Source organism: Scyliorhinus canicula, chromosome 9 (assembly GCF_902713615.1).
Source record: "Scyliorhinus canicula chromosome 9, sScyCan1.1, whole genome shotgun sequence".
Lineage (NCBI taxonomy): Eukaryota > Metazoa > Chordata > Chondrichthyes > Carcharhiniformes > Scyliorhinidae > Scyliorhinus > Scyliorhinus canicula.
In genome coordinates, this window is record NC_052154.1 from 77,482,190 (window position 1) to 77,503,112 (window position 20,923).

The following is a 20,923-nucleotide window of genomic DNA, read 5'->3' on the forward strand; positions in this document are numbered from 1 at the left end:
CCACCCCCAACTAATGTTCGATGTTATCCAGTTCTTGAAAGTGCATAATGAATAATTCCCATGACTTGTAGAACCCCTCCGAGCTTCCCCTCAGTTCGAACTTAACCTTCTCAAGGGTCAAGTATTCCAACAGGTCCCCTCGCCACGCCAGGGCACAGGGTGGAGAGGCCGCTCTCCATCCCAGCAGGATCCGCCTTCGGGCGATCAACGAGGCGAAGGCTGCGAAATCTGCCTCCGCACCCGTTTCCAACCCTGGCTGGTCCGACACCCTGATTATGGCCTCCTGGGGAGCCGGGTCCAGTTTTACGCGCACCACCTTGGAAATTACCCTAAAAACCTCCTTCCAGTACTCTCCTAGCTTTGGACAGGACCAAAACATATGAACGTGATTAGCAGGGGCCTCCCCGCAACGTTCACACACATCTTTTACTCCTTGAAAGAATCGGCTCATCCTCGCCCTCGTGAGGTGCGCTCTATATACCACCTTCAGCTGTATCAGCCCCAACCTCGCACATGAGTGGAGGTATTTATTCTCCGGGGCACCTCACACCAGACCCCCTCCTCTATAACCTCTCCCAACTCTTCCTCCCACTTTGCTTTGATCCCCTCCAGTGGTGCCTTATCCTTTTCCAACATAGCTCCGTACACCGCTGACACTGTCCCCTTCTCCAGTCCACTTGTCGTCAGCACCTCTTCCAGCAATGTGGAGGCCGGTTCCTCCAGGAAGCTCTGTATCTCCTTCCTGGCAAAATCCCGAACCTGCATGTATCTAAACATTTCTCCCTGCTCCAGCCCATACTTCGCTTCCAGCTCCCTCAATGCTGCAAACCGTCCCCGAAGAAACAAATCTTTTAGCGTCTTAATCCCCTTCTCTTCCCATTTCCAAAAACTTCCATCACACCTCCCTGGCTCAAATCTGTGGTTCCCCTGAATTGGCATTTCCCTTGACCCTGTCCCCAACCTGAAGTGTTGGCGAAACTGCCTCCAGATTTTCAATGAAGCTATTACTACCGGACTCCCTGAATATTTCCCCAGAGCTATTGGTGCTTTCAGTCCCGAACCCCTGCACAAACTCTCCTCCATTCTGACCCACTGGGAATCAACCCCCCTGACCCAGCTCCGCATCTTCTCCACATTCGCCGCCCAGTAGTAGTACATCAGGTTCGGAAGACCCAAACCCCCTGCCTGCCTTCCCCTCTGTAGCAACATCTTTCTCACTCTGGCCACCTTCCCTCCCCATATGAACGAGGTAATCCTTCCCTCAATCTCCCTGAAAAAATACTTTGGCAGGAAAATCGGTAGGCATTGAAAAATAAACAGAAATCGCGGCAACACATTCATTTTAACCGCCTGTATCCGACCCGCCAGTGACAGAGGGAGACCATCCCACCTCGTCAGATCGGCTTTCACTCTCCCCACCAAACTAGGGATGTTGTACCTGCGAAGCCTCCCCCACTCCCGGGCAACCAGCATCCCCAGATACCTAAAGTGAGTCCCTGCCCTACGGAATGGCAGCCCCCCCACCCCTGCCCCCACACCCGGCCGAAACACCACAAAATATTCACTCTTGTCCAGGTTCAGCTTGTACCCCGAGAAAGACCCAAATACTCGCAGTACCTCCAATATTCCTCCTATCGACGCACTCGGTTCCGACACATATAGCAGCAAGTCGTCGGCAAATAAGGACACCCTATGCTCTATCCCCTCCCCCCCCCCCCCCCCCCCCCCCCCCACTATTCCTTTCCACGCTACCGAACATCTTAATGCGATGGCCAACAGCTCAATTGCAAGTGCAAACAGCAGGGGGGACATAGGACATCACTGCCTCGTCCCACGGTGGAGAGAAAAGTGTCTCGAACTGATATTGTTCGTGCGGACACTCGCCTTCGGCTCCTTATATAATAGCTTTACCCAGATCACAAATCTTGATCCAATCCCAAACTGCTCCAGAACTCCTATCAAGTACCCCCATTCTACCCGGTCAAACGTCTTCTCGGTGTCCAATGCCATAACCACCTCTGTTTCGTTCCCTTCCGCCGGTGCCATAATGACGTTCAAAACCCTCCTAATGTTCGAAAACAGCTGCCTCCCTTTCACGAACCCCGTCTGATCCTCAGCTATCACCTTCGGGAGGCACTCCTCCAGCCTACCCGCCAGTACCTTCGGCAATACTTTTGCATCCACATTCAGAAGTGATATGGGCCTTTCCGACCCACACTCCGTCGAATCCTTATCTTTTTTTAGCAACAGTGAAATTGATGCCTGCCCCAAGGTTTGTGGCAGCACCCCCTTCCCTATCGCCTCTTCAAACATCCCCACCATCAGGGGTGCCAGCTTATCCTTGAATTTTTTATAATAATCTACCAGAAACCCATCCGGCCCTGCCACCTTCCCCGACTGCATCCTCCCAATCGCATCCTTTATCTCCTACTCCACTATTGCTCCTTCTAATGTAGCCCTGTGCCCCTCCCCTAGCCTCGGGTACTCCAACCCATCTAAAAATTCCTGCATCTCACGGTCTCCCCCGGGTGGCTCTGACCTGTACAACCTCTCATAAAACTCCTCAAAAACCTTGTTAATCAGTTCCGGAGCCACCACCAAATTCCCTGCCCTATCCCTCACCTGAAGAATTTCCCTTGCCGCTGCCTCCCTCCGGAGCTGACCGCCTTCCTGGTGGACAGTCGAAGGGAAAGCATTATTATGAGAGAAGATTTTAAAGCGTATTTTGGAAGTGGAGTTTGGGAACTCCCATGTGACAATCGTTTGGGGGGGGGGGATCACGAGCAGAAAACCACAGACACTAACGTGGGTTCTGAGTGGAGTGTGTGTATTTGGCCACAGCAATCTGTGTGCTTAAAGGGACTTTGTGTTAATTAAACCATTGTAGCTTAAGATAATTAATAATAATCTTTATTGTCACAAGCACGCTTACATTAACACTGCAATGAAGCTACTGTGAAAAAACCCTAGTTGCCACATTCCGGCGCCTGTTTGGGTCACAGAGGGAGAATTCGGAATGTCCAAATTACCTAACAGCATGTCTTTTGGGACTTGTGGGAGGAAACCGGAGCACCCGGAGGAAACCCACACAGGCATGGGAAGAACGTGCAGACTCCACACGGACATGATCCAAGCGGGAATCGAACTCAGCGCCAAAATGAACTCTGCTGCTTCACCCTGGTGCTGTGAAGCAGCAGTGCTAACCACAGTGCTCCCGTGCCGCCCATAGATGTACTTTGTAATCAGTGTTAATCTTAAAATCTGTGTGTAATTGTTAAGCTAAGAGGGGAGCAAAGGAGTATTGTATCATAATTCCATTTTTTCATTTTTAATGTATCTTTTCTCGTTGTCAAAACTGATTAGCCGTCCTGTGACTCTGTTCCTCCGTGTTTCACATAAAAAAGTAAAAGCTGTGGTCTTTTGAGCCAGTATTCCATTCTGAAATCTTCTCGTCCAGTTACAATACAACTGGGTTCCTAACATTGTTACGGTGTGAATCATTCCCAAAGCTGCTGTGTCTATAAGGACCACCATGGTGCTTTCTATAGAACTTGGATATTATACTGTCTGGGATCCCAGAAGGTGCAGCCAGTTTTCCAAAACAATCATTTGGCTTACCAGTAAACACCTCTGGCAGTATCCAGTGACATCCGAACACGCGTTGACCAAGGGAGGGGTTTCTTGCTGTTCAGTGCATTTTTCAAGTTCCCGCGTTCACAGTACTCCATTACGATCAAAAACTCGGACCGGTGAGCTAAGAGCAAGAGACAGGAGGATCAGTGTTACCTCATCACGTGAGAGGCATTTGCCAGCTTTTCAGATGTGTTTACCAATTAACAGAGAGCAGGATCACAGATATCTCCTGCCAATGTATCAGCACTTGCATATATTTTAATTTAATAACGGTTCTTCTGTGTGTGAAAAAAACAGAAAAACAACAGAAAACAGTAAACAGGTAAAATACAGCAACACCACCAGCATTTCACCATTACAAAGAGACAGACCAAGCCTGGTCCATGGACACTCTGCATAGCACAAGGACCATAAATCCACAAGGAGACTGTGCCGTACCACACGTACAGGCCCCAATGCACTACAATATAGCTGTACAAAGGGAAAACCACAACATTACGGTTTATGGACACAACAGTTTATGGATAGATTCTATTCCATGGAGGCCTCTTATATCAGGATCACATTTACCACAAAAAGCAGCAATCTGATACAGATTTTTACCCCAATCGCAATCGCTGAGTGCAGGAGAAAATCAGTGCACGGGAGTGAGCCTGCTAACTCTCCTACACTCCCTAACATAATGTGGAGATGCCGGTGTTGGACTGGGGTGGGCGCAGTAAGAAGTCTTACAACACCAGGTTAAAGTCCAACAGGTTTGTTTCAAATCACTAGCTTTCGAAGCGCAGGCTGCGCTCCAAAAGCTAGTGACTCCAAACAAACCTGTTGGACTTTAACCTGGTGTTGTAAGACTTCTTACTGCTCCCTAACATAGGAATTCAGTCCATCAAGTCAATTCCACCATTTTTTTCTTAATTCAGTTTTCATGCTTTGGTTTTGTCTCCCTTAATATCCTGAGCTTGAAATGTTCAATAATCACCCTCCCTCTCCCACAACTCCCTTGCTGGCTTAATGAGGCCATTCCAAGTTTCCACTACCCGGACATTGGGCGCGATTCTCTGCTCCCCACGCCGGGTGGGAGAATCGCGGGAGGGCCGCTCTGGCACCCCCCGTGATTCTCCCACCCTCCCCAAAATGGCGTGTCGCGTTTTGCGACACGCCGCTCGGAGAAACGGCGACCGGCGATTCTCCGGCCCAGATGGGCTGAGCGGCCTGACGACCCCGACGGGTTCACGCCGGCGGCAACCACACCTGGTCACTGCCGGCATGAACAGCGCGCGACAGGTAAGTGTGGGGCCTGTGGGGGGCGGAGAGGGGATCGAGCACCACGGGCGTGCTCGGGAGGGGACTGGCCCACGATCGGTGCCCACCGATCGTCGGGCCAGCGTCTGTAAACAACGCACTCTTTCCCCTCTGCCGCCCGCAAGATCAAGCCGCTACGTCTTGCGGGGCAGCGGAGGGGAAGACGGCAACCGTGCATGCGTGGCTGACGTCACTTAGGCGCCGCTGCCGCGTCATTCTCGCCGTGCCGCCTTGACGCAAGCATCAAGGCCCGGCGGCTGAGTTCCTCGCAACGCTGCTCCTAGCCCCCCTGGGGGGGGGGGGGGGGGGGGGGGGGGGAGGAGGGATAGGGGGCGAGGAGCGGCCTCCGACGCCGGAGTGAAACACTCTGGGTTTCACTCCGGGTTTCACTCCGGCGTCGGCTGTTGCGGAGAATCGCGCCCATTATATCCGAATGGTATACCTGGCTGCACTCACCTTCCCTTCTCATACAGATTCCATAAATACGCACAATGTTGTCCGACCTGAACTGATTCATCGTTTCAGCTTCTTTCATGAAAGTCTTTTGAACCTTTCTGTGATGGGAACAGAAACACAGGTACTCAAGAGTAAAAAGCTGGTGAGAAATTTCAAAGGTGAATTTGCTGGCAATGTATGCCACAGAGTGGTCAGTCACAGAAGTACATCAGAGATCGTAGGATCATAGAATCTTAACAGGACAGAGAAGAACAAAAGACCATGCTGCCCGTCTGAACTAAAACCCCCAACCCTTCTAGGGACCATCTCCCTCTATTCCCATCCTATTCATGTGATTGCCAAGACGCCCCTTATAAGTCACTATTGTATCTGCTTCCACTACCTCCCCCAGCAGCGAGTTCCAGGCTCCCACCACCCTCTGTGTAAAAAAACTTGCCTCGTACATCTCCTTTAAACCTTGCCCCTCGCACCTTAAACCTATGCCCCCTAGTATTGACTCTTCCACCCTGGGGAAAAAGCTTCTATCGACTCTGTCCATGCCTCTCATAATCTTGTAGACTTCTATCAGGTCGCCCCTCAACCTCTGTCGTTCCAGTGAGAACAAACCAAGTTTCTACAACCTCTCCTCATAGCAAATGCCCTTCATACCAGGCAAGATCCTGGTAAACCTCTTCTGTACCATCTCCAAAGCTTCCCTATCCTTCTGGTAGTGTGGCGACCAGAATTGAACACTAAATTCCAAATGCGGACTAACTGAGGTTCTATACAGCTGCAGCATGATTTGCCAATTTTTAACATGAAATGGGCCATTCAGCCCACCATGCCGTTGCTGGTTCTTTGAAAGAGCTGTACAATTTAATCCCCCCCCCCCCCCCCCCCCCCACCACGTCCCCCGGAACTCTGCAATTTTGTACATATCAATTTGCCTTTTCATGTGGAATATGATTCCACAGATCTTTCACAACCCTCTGTGTGAATGACTTCTTATTTCCCCTCTTGTTCTTTTGTCAATTATTTTAAAATCTTATGACCTCTGGTTGACGGCCCACTTGGCAGAAGAAACAGTTTACACTGGGATTTCTATTATGTCACAAAGTAACAGTCTGGCATGAAAGTATCTGTGTTCTATTTCAAATAAGGTCGAAACCTCTTACAATTTTCAATATCTCTATTGAGTCTCCACTTTTTACTTTCCAGAAGTTTCCAGAACATTTAATAGAACAGAGACTATAGAAGGTGGTAAGAATCTAACCTCAGAGCAAAAAAGGTGGCAAGTATGAAAAGGGAAGTGGCCAATGCAGGACTGAGGGTATTCTACCTAAATGTGCGCAGTATATGGAACAAGGTAAATGAGCTTGTTGCGCACATTGAAATTGGCCGGTACAATATTATGGACGTCACAGAGACGTGGCTGCTAAGGGATCAGGGCTGGGATCTAAATATCCAAGGGTATGTGTCCTATCGAAACAACAGGCAGATGGGCAGAGGGGGCAGGGCTGCATTGCTAGTAAGGAATAAAGTTAAATTGATAGCAAGATGCAACATAGGATCAGAAGGCATAGAATCTATGTGGGTTGAGTTGAGGGATCACAAAGGAATAAAGACTCTGATGGGAGTTATGTACAGACCCCCAAGCAGTAGTCAGGATGTGGGGCAGAAAATAAATCAGGAGATAGGAAAGGCATATAAAAAAGTCAATATTACAATATCATGGGGGACTTCAATATGCAGATGGACTGGGAAAATCAGGTTGATAGTGGATCCCAAGAAAAGGAATTTGTGGAATGTCTAAGAGATGTTTTTTTGGAGCAGCTTGTGACAGAGCCCACTAGGGAACAGGCAATTCTGGATTTGGTGATGTGTAATGAGGCAGACTTGATTAGGGAACTTAAGGTGAAGGAACCCTTAAGGAGCAGTGACCACAATATGATAGAATTTACCTTGCAGTTTGAGAGGGAGAAGCTGCAATCAGATGAAATGGTATTACAATTAAATAAAGGTAACCACAGAAACATGAGGGAGGAGCTGGCCAGAGTTGATTAGAAGGGAAGCCTAGCAGGGAAGACAGTGGAAAAGCAACAGTTTTTGGGAGTTATTCGGGAGGCACAACAGAAAGTCATCCCGAGAGGGAGGAAACGTGCTAATGGGAGGACAAGGCATCTGTGTCTGATGGTGGAAGTCAAGGACAGCATAAAAGTAAAAGAAAAAGCATACAAAGTGGCGAGGAATGGTGAGAAGCCAGAGGATTGGGAAGCCTTTAAAAATGAGCAGAGGGCAACCAAAAAAGCAATAATGGGGGAGAAGATTAAATATGAGTGTAAGCTAGCTAGTAATATAAAAGATGATAGGAAGAGTTTTTGTCAATATATAAAAGGTAAGAGAGAGGTAAGAATAGACATTGGACCACTGGAAAATGAGGCTGGAGAAGCATTAATAGGAAACAAAGAAATGGCAGAGGAACTGAATAGTTACTTTGCATCAGTCTTCACGGTGGAAGACACCAGTGGGATGCCAGAGCTCCAAGAGGATCGGGGGCAGAGTTGAATTTAGTGGCCATCACTGAGGAGAAGGTTCTGGGGAAACTGAAAGGTCTGAAGGTGGATAAATCCACCTGGATCACATGGACTACATCCCAGGGTTCTAAAAGAGATAGCTGAGGAGATTGTGGAGGCATTGGTGATGATCTTTCAGGAACCACTGGAGGCAGGGAGGGTCCCAGAGGACTGGAAAGTGGCAAATTTAACACCCCTGTTTAAGAAGGAAGAAAGGCAGAAGATGGGAAATTATAGGTCGGTTAGCCTGACTTTGGTCATTGGTAAGATTTTAGAGGCCATTATTTAGGATGAGATTGAGGAGTACTTGGAAGTGCATGATAAAATAGGACTGAGTCAGCATGGCTTCATCAAGGGGAGGTCATGTTTGACAAATCTGAGTTCTTTGAGGAGGTAACAAGGAAGTTAGACAAAGGAAAACCAGTGGATGTGATTTATTTAGATTCCAGAAGGCCTTTGACAAGGTGCCGCATAGGAGACTGTTAAATACGTTAAGAGCCCATGGTGTTAAGGGTAAGATATTGGCATGGATAGAGGATTGACTGACTGGCAGAAGGCAGAGAGTGGGATAAAGGGGTCTTTTTCAGGATGGCAGCAGGTGACTAGTGGTGTTCCTCAGGGGTTGGTGATGGGACCACAACTTTTCACAATATACATTAACAATCTGGAAGAAGGCACTGTTGCTAAGTTTGCAGATGATATAAAGATATGCAGAGGGACAGGTAGTATTCAGGAAGCACGGGGGCTGCAGAAGGATTTGGACAGGCTCGGAGAGTGGGCAAAGAAGGGCAGATGGAATACAATGTGGAAAAGTGTGAATGAAGGAGGAATGAAGGCATAGATAATTTTCAAAATGAGGAAATGCTTAGGAAATCAGAAGCACAAAGGGACTTAGGAGTCCTTGTTCAAGATTCTCTTAAGGTTAACGTGCAGGTTCAGTCGGCAGTTCGGGAGGCAAATGCAATGTTAGCATTCATGTCGAGAGAGGGCTAGAATACACGAGCAGGGATGTACTTCTGAGGCTGTATAAGGTTCTGGTCAGACCCCATTTGGAGTATTGTGAGCAGTTTTGGACCCCCTAGCTAAGGAAAGATGTGCTGCTCTTGGAAAGGGTCCAAAGGAGGTTCACAAGAATGATCCTGTCAATGAAGAGTTTGAGGACTGTACTCGTTGGAGTTTAGAAGGATGAGAGGGGAGCTTATTGAAACTTACAGGATACTGCGAGGCCTGGATAGAGTGGATGTGGAGAGGATGTTTCCGCTAGTAGGAAAAACTAGAACCAGGGGACACAATCTCAGATTAAAGGGGCGATCCTTTAAAACAGAGATGAGGGGGAATTTCTTCAGCCAGAGGATGGTGAATCTGTGGAACTCTTTGCTGCAGAAGATTGTGGAGGCAAAATCACTGAGTGTCTTTAAGACAGAGATAGCTAAGTTCTTGATTAATAAGGGGATCTGGGGTTATGGGGAGAAGGCAGGAGAATGAGGATGAGAAACATATCAGCCATGATTGAATGGCAGAGCAGACTCGATGGGCCGAGTGACCTAATTATGCTCCTATGTCTTATGGTCTTATGGTCTCTTGTAGTACAACTTGCCTGAAAATTATAATGTAGTGTCCAATAGCATCTCATTCAGAACACTGTAGACCCAATAATGCTCTAACCTAAATCTGTCTAGTTGACCAGTATATTTTGCTTAAAACAAAAGGACTGAAGGATTTCTGTTCACACTTAGGGCCTCACGGTAGCATGGTGGTTAGCATCAATGCTTCACAGCTCCAGTGGTCCCAGGTTCGATTCCCGGCTGGGTCACTGTCTGTGTGGAGTCTGCACGTCCTCCCCGTGTGTGCGTGGGTTTCCTCCGGGTGCTCCGGTTTCCTCCCACAGTCCAAAGATGTGCGGGTTAGGTGGATTGGCCATGCTAAATTGCCCGTAGTGTAAGGTTAATGGGGGGATTGTTGGGTTATGGGTATACGGGTTACGTGGGTTTAAGTAGGGTGATCATTGCTCGGCACAACATTGAGGGCCGAAGGGCCTGTTCTGTGCTGTACTGTTCTATGTTCTATGTTCTACTTCTAGGGCCCTGAATTTCCAGCCATTACTTCAAGCCTTTAATGCTTGATTGAATCTTTGATCTCATAACATTTCCTTAGATTAAATTATAATCAAAGGTTACAAGGAAACAACATCCACTGCTTATTGATTGACAATTATATTTAAACGCATTGTCAATTGACTGATGGGCCGACCTACATTCACTGTCATTGGGTGACTGTACCACCCAGACTTGCTGATAATTGGCTAGTTTCACTGTCTACAGTTGCTACCCATTGGCTAACTGTACCACCCACCCTTGCTGCGGAATTGCTGACTGTACTCCCAGCTCTAGGTGCCCATTGGCTGCTTTGGTAATTATATTCGACACACGAGAGAAGGTGCAACCGAAGCTCTTTGCAATCCACACTCACTTTATATTGGCAGACTCACTAATAAAGCGTTTAATCACAACGGGCTGTTTCAAGAACATTCCTTTGTAATACATTGAAGTGTTAGTTCTCTGGAAAGGTTGACTGTCCTTCTGCAACTCCTGCATGTTAATCTCCCGGATTCCATCCATTCGTGGAGAGGAGGCTGCCTTTTTATCTGTATTCAGAAAGAAAATGGAGAGCAGAAAGAATGAGAAGATTACAGAAAAATAAAACAAATCACTGTCCTGATTGTGTAGCCATCCCAAACTTCTCGACATGATTTTAACTTTCACAATGTGCAACAGATAAATTTATGACTGCACAGGTAGGTTTTGTAGTGATAAACCATGTCAAGGGTTATATGGCAATTGCAGCTGCGTCCTGTGATAGCAGGTCAACGTCAACTGAATGGAGATGATGGATTGTGTCAGGAGACAGATTGGTGGAGGAGGAGGACTTTAACATGTTGGACTTTAACCTGGTGTTGTACGACTGTGCCCACCCCAGTCCAACACTGGCATCTCCATATCATGGTTTCTGATTTTGGCAGTGAATTCTCAATCTTAATTACAATGTTAGAAGTATTAACAAATTGAGAAGGATCAACAAACTAGATAGCTAGGTAAGAATATAAAGATTGTTTTTTGATACTTATAGTGATTGTCTGTGGCAATATGAGAGGTGGAATAAATAGGGGTTATCTGTGGGTGCAGGTAAGGGAGAGAGCATATGTGCATCTGTGTGTCTGTATAGGTCAGGGGTGGGTAAACTACGGCCCGCGGGCCGCATGCGGCCCGACAAAGGTTTTTATGCGGCCCGCCAATGAGGTGCCCGGAATCATAACCGGCATTTTTGAAAAGCCGCCGGGGAAAAGCTGCTGAAGTAAATGCGCTTATTCAATAAGTGCATTTACTTCAGCGGCTTTTCCCCGGCGGCTTTTCAAAAATGCCGGTTATGATTCCGGGCACCTCATTGGCGGGCCGCATAAAAACGTGTGTAGTGGGGTGGATGAGTGGGCTGTCTCATTGGTCGGTTTAGTTGGGTGTGCGACCAATAGGAGTCCAGGTTACAAACAATAAGCCTTATTATTGTTTGTAACCTGGACTCCTATTGGTCGCACACCCAACTAAACCGGCCAATAAGACAGTCCCACTCATCCACCCCACTACGCACGTTTTTATCGTTGACTCGGCTAGGCTGTGCTTCTGTCAGTGTTAAGGATCAGCACAAGCAACTTGACACCTGATTTCAACAAACTGGTAAATGACTGCAGTCAGATGCATCATTCTCATTGACATTGTTCTGTTACTTACTGAGTTACTTTGTTTTTCAAATAAATGTGCTTTTTTTTCTTTAAAGACCTTTTATTTTGGCTATTTAAAATATTAATTATTTTAGTTAATATACTATGCGGCACTTTAAAATTGTGAATTTCTGAATGTGGCCCTTGCACGGAAAAGTTTGCCCACCCCTGGTATAGGTGAATGAATGTTTCTATGAGTAGGTGTGTGCAGATAGCTGCATAGGTACATGGGGCAACGTGTGTGTGGTGTTATGCATTCACTGGTTTGTTGTATATCTCAAAAATCTGATTTATCTAAGAACAATGCTGACTTTAGTTCTAAATCCAGTTTATTTGCAATATACTTAAAAAATCTTAGAACTTACAGGATTTGTACACACCTGTTGGTGTTGTCCAACCTGTGCATGTGCGGCTGGCGTCATCGGCCGCGTCAGCCGGCGTGACGCTTGGTGTGCGGCCTTGACGACCGTCGTCAAGGGAGCGCCGCCGTGACGCACGGGGCCGCGCTCCTAGCCCCGCCCAGGGGGGAGAATCGACCCCGGAAGTGGGTGTGAAGGCTGCCGTGGGTCACGGCCTGTCCCACGGCAGCCTTTACGATTCTCCACATTTGCGGCGAATCTCACCCTTAGTGCCGATGCCGGAGTGAAAACCGGAGTGTTTCACTCTGGCATCGGAGGCCGCTCCTCTCCCCCTTTTCTCCCGCCCCCAGGGGGCTAGGAGCGGTGCCATGTCAATTACGCGCGCAGGGCCTTGGCGTTGTGTGAAAGCGGCGCCGCCTAAATTACGCGGCCGGCGTCGGGTAAATGACATCGCCCGCGCATGCGCGGTTGCCGTCCTCCCCGCGGGGGCCCCGCAAGACTTGGAGGATTGATCTTGTGAGATTCTCCCACCCGGCGTGGGGGTCAGAGAATTGCGCCCATGGTCTCTGCCAGAACAAAGGGGAGGAATTTTATGGCCTTTCCCACTGGCAGGATTGTCCCATTCCCACCAAAGTAAATGGCATTTTGAATGGCTGTCCGCATTTTACGGCCCAGTCCCGGAATAATTCTGCTCAAGGTCTTTTCTTCACTACGCTTCACTGTATAATTTGTTCTCTCTAGCTCCACTCACAGGCTTAATCAGTCAAGTACAGTTACAAAAATCAGTGAACAGACCAAAATAATTAAACACTGATTACTCAAACCATTGAATACAACATGAGAGTGTTTCTGGAGGCATGGGTATGAGCATAGGCAAGTGGTGTGATGGAAGTTGAGATAGTTTTCTTTTCATGTGTCAGAGTGGGTGTCCATGTGTTTCTGTGTTTGTGAGTGAGTTGGTGTCCATGTGTGGGTGTGGATATATGTGCAGTATTCGTGTGCATGTGCAGGACATGGCTGCATACATAACTCAATTCAATAAATTACATTCAGCAATGCTACATCCTCAGTGCGGAACATCACTCATTGGGGTTGTGGGTCACAAAGCTGACTCTACAAAAGTACTGGAATTTGACTCATTAATTTATTTTCAAACCACTTCTGCAACCAAACCCGAAGCGTGGAGGGCCAGTACAAGAGTATTAGGTGTCCTATGCGAACCTTCAGTCTTGTGCACCCCACCACCCCCTGCATAATTAACAACGAACATTGTGGATTTGCGTTACGAAAAATTCTGCATTTATAATTATAGATTTGATTTTACATGACAAAGGCAAATATGATTATACTAATTGTAGATTCTCATTGTTCCACACATTTCACAGGATATGCACCAGGAGAAATGCACATTATAATGTGTAAAATGGCTCACATGATGTAATGCTATGTTCCTGCTATGGTTACTGGATGATTTTATGTGCAATTTGCACAATCAATAATCATAATGAGTGAGATTAAATTACATACTTTGATATTATTTACTGGTTTGCAGTAAGTCATGTAGGTGGTCAAATTTATAAAATTGTTGCTGAAATAGAATGAAGAATATGTTACATTTTGGAAAAGACTGACGTAAATATAAAGAAATCTAAATGAATGTCAGTATATGTGGATGTATATCAGTCAATCTAAACTTTCATTCCCGCTGCTGAAGACTGTTTCTTATGCAGTTTCATCAATGGTTCATCAGTGTTGTGTGGCTGTTCTAGGCGATCGCCGAGTTTGCATGATGGTTGCACAGCCCTGGAAACAAGCTGTGGTACAGTTTTGGGTGCTGTCATTTCCAAAACCTTGCATTTACAGAGCATCTTTAATTTTGTAAAATGCTCCCAGATGCTTCACGGAGGGTTATCTAAAAGGAATGTGGCTGCCTGGTGCAATCGCACATGAGAAGTGACACTTAACAGTTTAAGATCATGCGTAATTAAAGAACAGGAAACAGCCAGCTGGTCTATTTTTTTGTTATTCTTTCACGGAATGTGGGCATCCCTGACTAGGCCAGCATTTATTGCTCATCCCTAATTTCCCTTGAAATTATGGATGAGCTGCCTTCTTGAACTGATGCAGTCCTCAAGTCTATCTTGTACTCACGCGATGTAATTTCAGCTTAACTTCCTTTCCATTCACCCTTCCTGTTAAAAACAGGTTGTGCTGCCTGTCCATACAGGCTTAATGTTACTCACTGGATATCATCATGGTCTTGATCTCCTTAATTTCTGCCGTTATCTCTTCCAGGCTCTTCTGGATTTGTGAATTTGCTGAGTTGTCACATTCATCAGGCAGATCTGTGCGGATATAGTTTACACAAAGGTTAGAATTTCTTCCAGAGTAACAGGTTGCAGTACCTTCAATCGCCTGAGTAACAAACAGGAGGCAGGAGTAGCGTGTAAATGGGGAAAGTCCATGCAGGGTTTGGCATTGAAATCTGTACTTTTCAACATTTCCAGAAATGATCCGGAAGAAGCTTGTTGATAACCTTGGGGTAATGTACCCCTTGGGTAGGAAGCTAACAGGATCAGACAGACCCACCCTCCACACCCCCTGGCTCCCAACCCATTCCACTCTCCATTGCAGGCAAGGGAAGTACATTGGATATATTCTTATATTCTGTACACATCGAGCAGCTGGGTACAAACCATGGGCGCGATTCTCCGCTTGCCGACGCCGATATTGTAATTGCCGGTATTGAGACCCGGCAATTCTCCGGACGTGTGGAGGCCGGGCGTTTTACGTGGTGTGGCTGCCAGCCTCCCACCGGTCAGAGCATCGGTGCGGGGGCGGCACTAACGTTTTCATCGTAAAACCAGACACTTACTCTGGATATAACCTCAAAACCTCTTATGTTGATATGTGAATATCTAAAGACAATATGCGAATGACAACTGATTAGGTGAGTTTAACCAGAGGAAAGGGGAGGGAAAAGCAGAAGGACGAAAGGTTGAGGCAGAATCTGGCAAGAAGTTCAATTTGCAAGGCTGGAGGAGAGCATAACTTTTAGTGTATAATCTTTGAGAATTTTATGAGTAAATTCCTGTCTGACAGCTCAACAGGTAGGACAGGACCGAATTAATTCAATCAACTGTTGAGTTCTGAATTAACCCAGTTCTTTCAGTCACCTCGATCCCTTTCTGTACAGACTCTCTCAATGTACTTCCTCATCTTCATGTTGACCATGATGTGGAGCTGCCGGCGTTGGACTGGGGTGAGTACAGTAAGAAGTGTTACAACACCAGGTTAAAGTCCAACAGGTTTGATTCAAACACTAGCTTTCGGAGCACGTGAATCACCTGAGGAAGGAGCAGTGCTCCGAAAGCTAGTGTTTGAAACAAACATGTTGGACTTTAATCTGGTGTTGCAAGACTTCTTACTATCTTCATGTTGCACAGACCTAGGGCGAAATTCTCCGACCCCCAGCAGGGTCGGAGAATCGCCTGGGGACTACCAAAAATTCCGCCCCCACCATGGCAGAGATTCTCCGCCACCCGGGAAGTGGCGGCGGCAGGAATCTCGCCACTCCGATCGGAGAGGCCCCTGCGGTGATTCTCCGGCCCAGATGGGCCGAAGTCCCGCCGCTGGGAGGCCTCTCCCGCCGCCGAGGTTTAAACCACCTCTGGAACGGCGGGCTCAGCGGCGCGAGCGGGCCCCCGGGGTCCTGGGGGGGGGGGCGCGGGGCGATCTGGGCCGCGGTGGCCTGGCCCGCGATCGGGGCCCCCCGCTCAGACTCCGGGCCAGCGCCCTGGGTGCACTATTTTCCTCCGCGTCCGCCACGGCCTCCGCCATGGCGGAAGCGGAAGAGAACCCCACATAGCGCATGCGCCGGCAGTGACGTCAGCGGCCAGCTGCCGCTGACGTCACTGTCAGCGCATTCGCCAACCGGCGAAAGCCTTTCGGCCAGCCCCGCTCCCGGGGGCGCCGGTTTTTTGCGCCAGTCTTCTGGTGCAAACCGCTCCGGCGCGGGGCTGGCCCCCAAAGGTGGGGAGAATTCCCCACCTTTGGGGAGGCCCAACCCCTGAGTGATTGGCGCCACTTCCCTACGCCGGCACCCTCCGTCACGCCGGGTAGGGGAGAATGCCGCCCATGGTCTTGTTACTAACTCTCACTCCAGCTATTACCTTCCTTCACTGCATTGCTGATATCATTCAGAGATTCCTCATCCTCTTGTTGATCCTTCCTGTCCTCTATTTTCCGGGTGTCCTCTTCAAAAGTGTCCCTTGTCTGAGAGAGGCTGGCTGTCAGGACCAGTATCAGCTGCTGTGCCGCATCATTCAAACGGTCGTTGATGTGTTCAAACTTCTCAAGGATGTTGGAAGCTCTCACGACCTTCTTGATGCTCCCCCAGCTGGTGAAGCTCTTCACCAGACCCTCCGCATTTTGTAATGTAAGTTCCAGCTCTTTCAGAACGTTGTCAACGCTGTGTCCCTTCAGGGATCTCTCGTTCTGCACCATGTTCACCGATATCATCAGCATCTTGATCCGAGAGCACAGGCGCTCACACTGTCTCTTGTTCAACTTCACCTTTCTGAGGTGAGTGTAAATGTCTGCGGCCAGGCTAATGATCTTGGGAATGTATTCCATCTGAGGAAGAAGCAGAACAGGAATGGATACGAAGGTTGGAACTCAGTATTCTTCCCATCACCTACTGAGACCAAGGTGAGATTGCCACATGCACACATAGTTAAGTACAGATTTACACGATTACCCCTGCAACAGTGAACCGGGTCATCTGCCATAACTGGCAGCAGCTCCACAGAAACACTGGAGAAATGGCATAAATTACATTTTAATGTAAAGTGTTACTGTATGTTTTATGTAATGATAATAATAATCTCTATGGTCACAAGTAGGCTTACATTAACACTGCAATTAAGTTACTGTGAAAAGCCTCTAGTCACCACACTCTGGCGCCTGGTCGGGTAGGCAGAGGGAGAATTCAGAATGTCCAAATTACCTAACGTCTTTGGGACTGTGGGAGGAAACCGCAGCACCCGGAGGAAACCCACACAGACACGGGGAGAACGTGCAGACTCTGCACGGGCAGTGACCCAAGCCGGGAATCGAACCTGGGACCCTGGCGCTGTGAAGCCACAGTGCTAATCACTATGCTACCGTGCTGCCCATGTATTGACAATCGAAGGATGTGTACATTTAAAATGTTGACAATGTACAGATGTATTTAGGATATTGACTATTTAGAGTGTTTATATTTGTTGAATTTGGGATGTTGTGATATGTTAAAGGTGCTATACAATCTTAGAATCATAGAATTTACAGTGCAGAAGGAGGCCATTCAGGCCCATCGGATCCACACCGGCCCCCGAAAAAAAACACCCTCAACCTCCAGCCCATCTGCGTAACCCAATAGCCCCACCTAACCTTTTGGAAACTAAGGGGCAATTTAGCATGACCAATCCACCTAACCTGCACATCTTTGGACTGTGGGAGGAAACCGGAGCACCCGGAGGAAACCCACGCAGACATGGGGAGAACATGCACACCCACACAGACAGTGACCCAAGCCGGGAATCGAACCTGGGACCCTGGAGATGTGAAGCAACAGTGCTACCCACTGTGCTGCCATAAATAGAGTAAAGTAAGTAAGCAAAGTTGCCATGGGCCTATAGGCTACTTTCCTCTTTGATGTGGAGAGCTGGCAGGTGGTGATTTAATCTGAGGATCACCACACATCAATCGAGGGACATGTTGAAAAGACGGAGCCTTAAAATTCAATTCAGATGGTACGGGAATTGAACCCACGCTTTTAGCCTCGTTCAGCATCACGAACCAATTGTCCAACCAACTGAGCTAAACTTGGTGTAAGCAAATGCAAACTTGTTACTGTTTGCGCCTGTCAGATTAAAAAGTAGTGCAACCAGTTATGTTAGTGAACCAGAGGGCAGCACGGTGGCCTAGTGGTTAGCACAACCGCCTCACGGCGCTGAGGTCCCAGGTTTGATCCCGGCTCTGGGTCACTGTCCGTGTGGAGTTTGCACATTCTCCCCGTGTCTGCGTGGGTTTCGCCCCCACAACCCAAAAATGTGCAGAGTAGGTGGATTGGCCACGCTAAATTGCCCCTTAATTGGAAAAAATAATTGGGTACTCTAAATTTTAAAAAAAAAAATGTTAGTGAACCAGTAGTCAAGAGGTTTGAACAGGTAATTAACCAGGACTTCAAATCCCACCACTGACAGTTTGATCATTAAAATTTACTCATTTAAAAAATATATTGTTATGCTAGTATCTGTAAAAATGACTGTAAAGCTAATGAATCGTTGTGAAATTCTTATGGGTTCATGAGTGATCTTTAGGGATCGAATCCTGTTCTGTTTACCTGGTCTGGCCGACCAGTGATCCCAGAAGAAAACAGTTCATTGCCACCTACTCAGGGCAACTAGAAATGGACAATAACTTTGATTACCCCTATTTAAATTCCCTTTGTCGTTCTGTCCACGAGAAATTTGTCAATCTCCACCTATCACTGCCCCTCCATCCAGCGCCTCCCCCCTCCTCCCCACAAAAGTATAAATCTGACCCTATTTCCAGTTCAAAGAGTCATCCAGACTCAAAACATTAGCTCCCTTCTCTCTCCATAGATGCTGTCAGATCTGCTGAGATTGTCCAGTATTTTCTATTTTTGTTTCAGATTCAGATCCGCAGTAATTTGTTTTTATTTTTTTAATATAACTTTAGAGAACCCAATTCATTTTTTTTCCAATTAAGCGGCAATTTAGTGTGACCAATCCACCTACCCTACACATCTTTGGGTTGTGGGGCCGAAATCCATGCAAACACGGCGGCGAGAATGTGCAAACTCCACACAGTGACCCAGAGCCGGGATCAAACCTGGGACCTTGGCGCCGTGAGGCAGCAGGGCTAACCCACTGTGCCACCGTGCTGCCCGTAATTTGTTTTTATATCATTATGGGCAATAGATGTCGGATTCATCAGTGGAGCCCACATCCCTAGAATGAGTGATTATATAAATAATTATTGCTTATATGCCAATATTTGAGAACAAAAATGGTTGTTGCAGGTTCCGGGGTTTAGGTGCTTTAGTAAGGTCAGAGAAGGGGGCAAAAGAGGGGGAGGTGTGGCGCTGCTAGTCAAGGACAGTATTACGGTGGTAGAAAGGATGCAAGATGGGGACTCTTCTTCCGAGGTAGTATGGGCTGAGGTTAGAAACAGGAAAGGAGAGGTCACCCTGTTGGGAGTTTTCTACAGGCCACCTAATAGTTCTAGAGATGTAGAGGAAAGGATGGCGAAGATGATTCTGGAAAAGAGCGAAAGTAACAGGGTAGTTGTTATGGGAGACTTTAACTTTCCTAATATTGACTGGAAAAGATATAGTTCGAGTACATTGGATGGGTCGTTCTTTGTACAATGTGTGCAGGAGGGTTTTCTGACACAATATGTTGACAGGCCAACAAGAGGCGAGGCCACTTTGGATTTGGTTTTGGGTAATGAACCAGGCCAGGTGTTAGATCTGGAGGTAGGTGAACACTTTGGAGACAGTGACCACAATTCGGTGACCTTTACGTTAGTGATGGAAAGGGATAAGTATACCCCGCAGGGCAAGAGTTATAGCTGGGGGAAGGGCAATTATGATGCCATTAGACATGACTTAGGATGTGTTGGTTGGAGAAGTAGGCTGCAAGGGTTGGGCACACTGGATATGTGGAGCTTGTTCAAGGAACAGCTATTGCATGTTCTTGATAAGTACGTACCAGTCAGGCAGGGAGGAAGGGGTCGAGCGAGGGAACCGTGGTTTACCAAAGAAGTGGAATCTCTTGTTAAGAGGAAGAAGGAGGCCTATGTGAAGATGAGGCGTGAAGTTTCAGTTGGGGCGCTTGATAGTTACAAGGAAGCGAGGAAGGATCTAAAGAGAGAGCTGAGACGAGCAAGGAGGGGACATGAGAAGTCTTTGGCAGGTAGGATCAAGGAAAACCCAAAAGCTTTCTATAGGTATGTCAGGAATAAAAGAATGACTAGGGTAAGAGTAGGGCCAGTCAAGGACAGTGGTGGGAAGTTGTGTGTGGAGGCTGAGGAGATAAGCGAGATACTAAATGAATACTTTTCGTCAGTATTCACTCAAGAAAAAGATAATATTGTGGAGGAGAATGCTGAGACCCAGGCTATTAGAATAGATGGCATTGAGGTGCGTAGGGAAGAAGTGTTGGCAATTCTGGACAAGGTGAAAATAGATAAGTCCCCGGGGCCGGATGGGATTTATCCTAGGATTCTCTGGGAAGCCAGGGAAGAGATTGCTGAGCCTTTGGCTTTGATTTTTAGGTCATCATTGGCTACAGGAATAGTGCCAGAGGACTGGAGGATAGCAAATGTGGTCCCTTTGTTCAAGAAGGGGAGTAGAGATAACCCCGGTAACTATAGGCCGGTGAGCCTAACGTCTGTGGTGGGTAAAGTCTTGGAGAGGATTATAAAAGATACGATTTATAATCATCTAGATAGGAATAATATGATTAGGGATAGTCAGCATGGTTTTGTGAAGGGTAGGTCATGCCTCACAAACCTTATCGAGTTCTTTGAGAAGGTGACTGAACAGGTAGACGAGGGTAGAGCAGTTGATGTGGTGTATATGGATTTCAGTAAAGCGTTTGATAAGGTTCCCCACGGTCGGCTATTGCAGAAAATACGGAGGCTGGGGATTGAGGGTGATTTAGAGATGTGGATCAGAAATTGGCTAGTTGAAAGAAGACAGAGAGTGGTAGTTGATGGGAAATGTTCAGAATGGAGTTCAGTTACGAGTGGCGTACCACAAGGATCTGTTCTGGGGC

The 20,923-nt window shown here is 47.4% G+C and overlaps 1 protein-coding gene across 1 annotated transcript in view; it reads right to left on the reverse strand.

The window, feature by feature from the left end:
* The window catches only part of LOC119971444 (mixed lineage kinase domain-like protein), a 42,533-nt gene that overhangs the window by 17,028 nt on the left and 4,582 nt on the right, over window positions 1–20,923 (reverse strand). The window contains exons 2-6 of the mRNA XM_038806981.1: window positions 16,247–16,709; window positions 14,318–14,419; window positions 10,413–10,587; window positions 5,392–5,489; window positions 3,619–3,754 (exon numbers count right to left, since the gene is read on the reverse strand). Of these exons, the coding sequence (XP_038662909.1) occupies window positions 3,619–3,754; window positions 5,392–5,489; window positions 10,413–10,587; window positions 14,318–14,419; window positions 16,247–16,709 (974 nt within the window). The remainder of the gene's footprint in view (window positions 1–3,618; window positions 3,755–5,391; window positions 5,490–10,412; window positions 10,588–14,317; window positions 14,420–16,246; window positions 16,710–20,923) is intronic.